At 27.8% G+C, this 5,000-nt stretch overlaps 2 protein-coding genes across 3 annotated transcripts in view; both read right to left on the reverse strand.

Annotated features, from left to right (window-relative positions):
• The window catches only part of LOC124427071 (probable serine/threonine-protein kinase nek3), a 53,183-nt gene that overhangs the window by 39,331 nt on the left and 8,852 nt on the right, over positions 1–5,000 (reverse strand). The gene's annotated exons all lie outside the window — the stretch shown is intronic.
• Positions 2,908–5,000, reverse strand: part of LOC124427075 — an 8,096-nt gene continuing 6,003 nt past the window's right edge. Inside the window, exon 4 of the mRNA XM_046969539.1 lies at positions 2,908–3,154. Within this exon, the coding sequence (XP_046825495.1) occupies positions 2,995–3,154 (160 nt within the window). The 3' untranslated portion in view covers positions 2,908–2,994. The remainder of the gene's footprint in view (positions 3,155–5,000) is intronic.

A 5,000-nucleotide genomic window follows, 5' to 3' on the forward strand; every position in this document is an offset into this window, starting at 1 on the left:
TCGTCATCATCGTCGTCGTCGTCGTTATCGTCTTTGCCGTTGTAAAGAGACGATTAAAATTTTCACGATAATTTTCACATAAATACACATATACACATATACATAAATTATTTATACACAAATGTTCACGCTATTCTGATCGATCCTAAATCTAATACATTCTATAATATATGAAGTCGTAAAAATTTTATGATACCATACGATATTCATTTCTCTGATATGTTCTTTTTTTATTTTCACTCCTTTCTTTTCTTTTTTTTTTTTTTTTTTTTTTTTTTAATTCGATAAAAAAAATCTATTAATATTAAATATCAGATGTAACAAAATAAAGCAATAATTCATTCGTTCAATTATTTTCAATGCAATTTTTATCTGACTTATTTGACCCTTATATATCATAGATATAGATATAGATAGCTTGGAAAAAAAAAAATTAATTCGTTCATTTATTCTCAAATCTAATTTATCTAACCCCAAATATATATATATATATATATTTTTTTTAAATTCGATAAAAATATTGACAATAAAACGTGACGAAGATTAGACATTGAAACAAAATACGAATGAATTAATCGATTGATCTTGAATAGAATTTTGATGAGACTTATCTGAATTATGGCAAAAATCTTCGTGCTTGACTTCGAAAATTAAGAAAAAAGAAGAAAAAAAAAAAATAAAATAAAAAGAAAAAGAAAAAGAAAAAGAAAAGAGCGATCTTCTCACTAATTGAATATTCCTTTCTTCCTGCCTTCCTTCCCTTCCTTTCCCTTCTTCTTAAGTAAGTAAGTAAGTAAAAGATAAATGTTCATCACCTAAGAAAGTAACCTTAGACATAAGCTCTAATTGCGAGCCATGCTGGAGAACTGACACGCGAATAGTTTTCAATGTCAGGAGCCTCCTTTTCTTTGGAGAAACAATGGACGTAGACACACACACACACACACACACACACACACACACACACACACACACACACAGAGAGAGAGAGAGATAAACACGTAAGTTTGTACGTAAGTACGTAAGTATACAATATAAGTATAGTACGTATGTATATTTATATATATATATATACACATATTATGTGTGTATGCGTTAACACACACACACACACACACAGAGAGAGAGAGAGAGAGATCAACAACTAGTTTTATTTTTTTATTTTTTCTTCGATTTCTTTACGATTCGACCGAGACGAGTATCTAGGACGATCACTTTCCTAGACAAAATCTAGGGGAAATCTAAAAAAAAAAAAAAAAAAAAAAAAAAAGAATAAAAAGATAAAAAATTATTGATATACCTTCCAATTTATTTAAAATCGACCAGTCTTCTCTTATCGTGAATCGAACGAAGGCAAACGATTTGAAATGAAGTTTTGTAATTAAAACTTTCCGTAGGCGTGAACGATATCGCGTGTCGTGAGAAAGATAAAGACAAAGAGAAAAAGACGATGAGACAGACAGAGAGAAAGAGAAAGAGAGAGAGAGAGAGAGAGAGAGAGAGAGAGAGAGAGAAAGTCAAGAGAATTTAACGAGAGCATAGAGCCAAAAAAAAAAAAAAAGAACCAAAAAGGAAAAAAAAGGAAGAAAAAATTAAAAAGAAAAAAATAAATCAATAAATTAAAAGGATAATCTTTTTCATCGAAGCATATACGTAAGTAATGTATTACATATATACATATGGTATGTATCTATGTATGTACTTACGTAGATTGTACATATGAAATATTTTTCTTGTCAAACTTTCCCCTTCGATGAGCAAGTAGAAAACGCATTTTCACCGTCTCTCCTCGCTTCTCTTCTATCTCAGAATTCATCATCATCATCATCATCATCATCATCATCATCATCATCATCATCATCATCATCATCATCATCAACATCAACATCAACATCACCATTGTCATCATCATCATCGTCGTCGTAGTCGTCGTCATTATTATTATTATTATTATTATTATTATTATATTTTATTATTCTTATATTTATATTCATATTTATATTTATATTATTATTATTGTTGTTGTTGTTGTTGTTATTGTTATAATTATTATTATTATATACTTCGCTTTTTTTTCTTTTCCTATTGCAATATTTAATATACAATATCTTCCAATTCCTCGTAAGTCATCGTAAAACATCGTAAAACTACTACAAAATAATGCCTCGTAACTTTCCAAGGAATTTCGAGTAAATGATTTAGCTGCCGGTGATTTAATGGCGTCGACGAGAGCTACCACAAGCCGCGAAGGAATTTAATTATTACCCGCTTGCCGAGAGAGAACGCAACGGATAAGAAGATATGATATTTAAGAACGGACAGGGGGACCCGGGGGAAGGGATAGAGAGAATAAAAACGAGAAAACAAAAGAAATAAAGAAAAAAAAAGAAAAAAGAAAAAAAGGAAAAAGGGAAGAAAAAATTATTGGACTAACGAAATGATCGACGAAAGATTTAGATAGAAATCGTGATAAAAATCTACGGTGCACCTGATATGGGGAAAAAATAAAATATTTCTGTATATAAATAATAATAATAATAATAATAATAATAATTATTATATATTATTATTATTATTATTATTATTATTATTATTATTATTATTATTATTTTGTATCATGTTCCAATCAAATTTGTATGACTTAAGAGTAAAAAGTGCATTTGAAAAAATTTTGCAAGATAATAATAATAAATGTAATTGCAGTAATGGTAGGTGCAATAACATATTTATTATTATTATATATTTATGTAATAAAACATTTTTTATTATTATTATTATCGTCATCGTCATCATCATATAACTGTTTTCAAATGCACAATATTTAATCATAAAAATAATGATTCGAGGAATATAAATAAAAAAAAAAAAGATATATATATATATATATATGTTATGAATGAAACGATATTTGCTTCAAATAATATTTATAATTTGGTTAAAAAATCTTCCAATTCAATTGTTTGATTTAAGTTACAATGAAATAATCACCGAGAATCAATATATCGAAGGTTCGTCATCTTGACGATACAGAGGCTTTCGTAATATCATAGATATTCTAGGATCATAAATAAGGACTTGTAGTTCATCGTCCTGTCCAGTAGCCTGATCACGTCTCTCCAATTCTTCGGTATCCGTGAAACTGCTGACCTCGCTCCTGAGATTGTCAATGATGAGATCATCCCGTTTACAATGATAATATCAAAAAAGTAAGATTACTTGTTAGAATTGACGTTAATAAAAATCCGATATCTCGTTAATCGAATTAATATAAGAGAGTAAAAGAGAGAGAGAGAGAGAAAGAGAGAGAGAGAGAGAGAGAGAGAGAGAGCGAGCGAGAGAGAGAGAGAGAGAGAGAGAGAGAGAGAAAATCCAATTTTAAATTTCACAAAACTCGAATAATCCTTTCAATAAATATAAATCAATTAAATTCATCTATTATCGTTAAGATACTCGAACGTATAAGATTATAATTATTATTATTATTAAAAAAAAAAAAAGAAAGAAAAAAGAAAAAAAAAGAAAAAAAAATGTTAATATCTATAATTCGCCTCAATCGAAATCGCATTAATTATTTTAAAAATTTCCAAATGAATAAGATAATAAAAAAAAAAATTCTAATATCAATTCATCAATTCGTACCAATCATAATTTTAATTGTATACAATATTTTAAAGTAAATAGGATCATATAATTAATATCATTATTAAAAATTCTAATTGGTTTAATTCGACCAATAGAAATTTTTAATTATTGCAAGATCTTACGATTAATTCAAAATAATAATAATAATTATTATTATTAAAAATTCTAACATATCTCTCTCTCTCTCTCTCTCTCTCTCTCTTTTTCTTTAATCAAACTTATTTATATGGCTAATCAAAAATATTATATTTTTCATTCGATCCTATAAATGGAAGGAAAGAAAAAGGAAAAAAGGAAAAAAGGGCAAACTCGTACCCGTTTTAATAATATTTCTTGCTACTTTTACTTTCTAAAGCGATAAATTGGAGACGTGCGTGTGCCATCTCTAATACTGACTCTCCATGTATTCTCTTTCCCTTTGGATATCCAATTTATACGTTTATATGTATGCGCGTACATATGTATTACTATTAACCAATATGTTCGTAGATGTACACGTGCATGTTTCTAACCGATCGATACCAAGCGTTGCCAGTGGAGATTATCCCTTCTAAAAAATTTTTAACCGAACCGAAAAACGACGATGACCGATAATTCTCAACGAGTTTTTATTATTAGAAAATTTCTATCACGATTAAAATGATTATAACAATTAATATTAATCTCGTCAAATCAATTATGAAATAATCATTTTTCTTCTTCCTTTTTTTTTTTTTCTTTTCTTTTCTATCTTTAAATCCTTCAAACGCATCCTTCCCCTTTCAAATCAACCTACTTTTTTTCTTCTCTTTTTTCCTTTCTTTCTTTTTTTTTTTTACAACATGAATTTGAGTTACAATTGTTAGAAAAATTGATTCGTCGATTAGAACGATCGTAATGAATTAATATGTACTAATAGCATTCTATACGGGCTATAAAATATTATCTTTCAATTTAATCCATAAAACTCATTCAATAATGTAACAGACCTGTGATTTCAACGATTACAATATAACAAGTTGTAATTGTTAGGGAAATTTTTCTTTCTTTCTTTCTTTCTTTCATATTTTTTCTTTCTTTCTTTCTTTCTTGCATCCATTAAAATAATTAATTAAAACGCTGACCATAGAGAATCAACGAACAATGAAATAATATCTTTTCATGAATTAGAAAGATATTAATGTTTAATGTAACGCGATATATAAAACAATTAAATCTTGTTCGTTAAATTCGAATGATATAACGCAAAACACATCTGTTAAAATTGCATCGAGTTATTACAATGTAATTAATTTGAAAATTTTAAGGGAGGTGAGATTTAATTCGAGAAGGCGGAGTGGAGCGGAATGGAGGAGAAAAAGAAAAGAAAAGAAAAGAAA

The sequence above is a fragment of the Vespa crabro genome, chromosome 9 (assembly GCF_910589235.1).
Source record: "Vespa crabro chromosome 9, iyVesCrab1.2, whole genome shotgun sequence".
Classification (NCBI taxonomy): domain Eukaryota; kingdom Metazoa; phylum Arthropoda; class Insecta; order Hymenoptera; family Vespidae; genus Vespa; species Vespa crabro.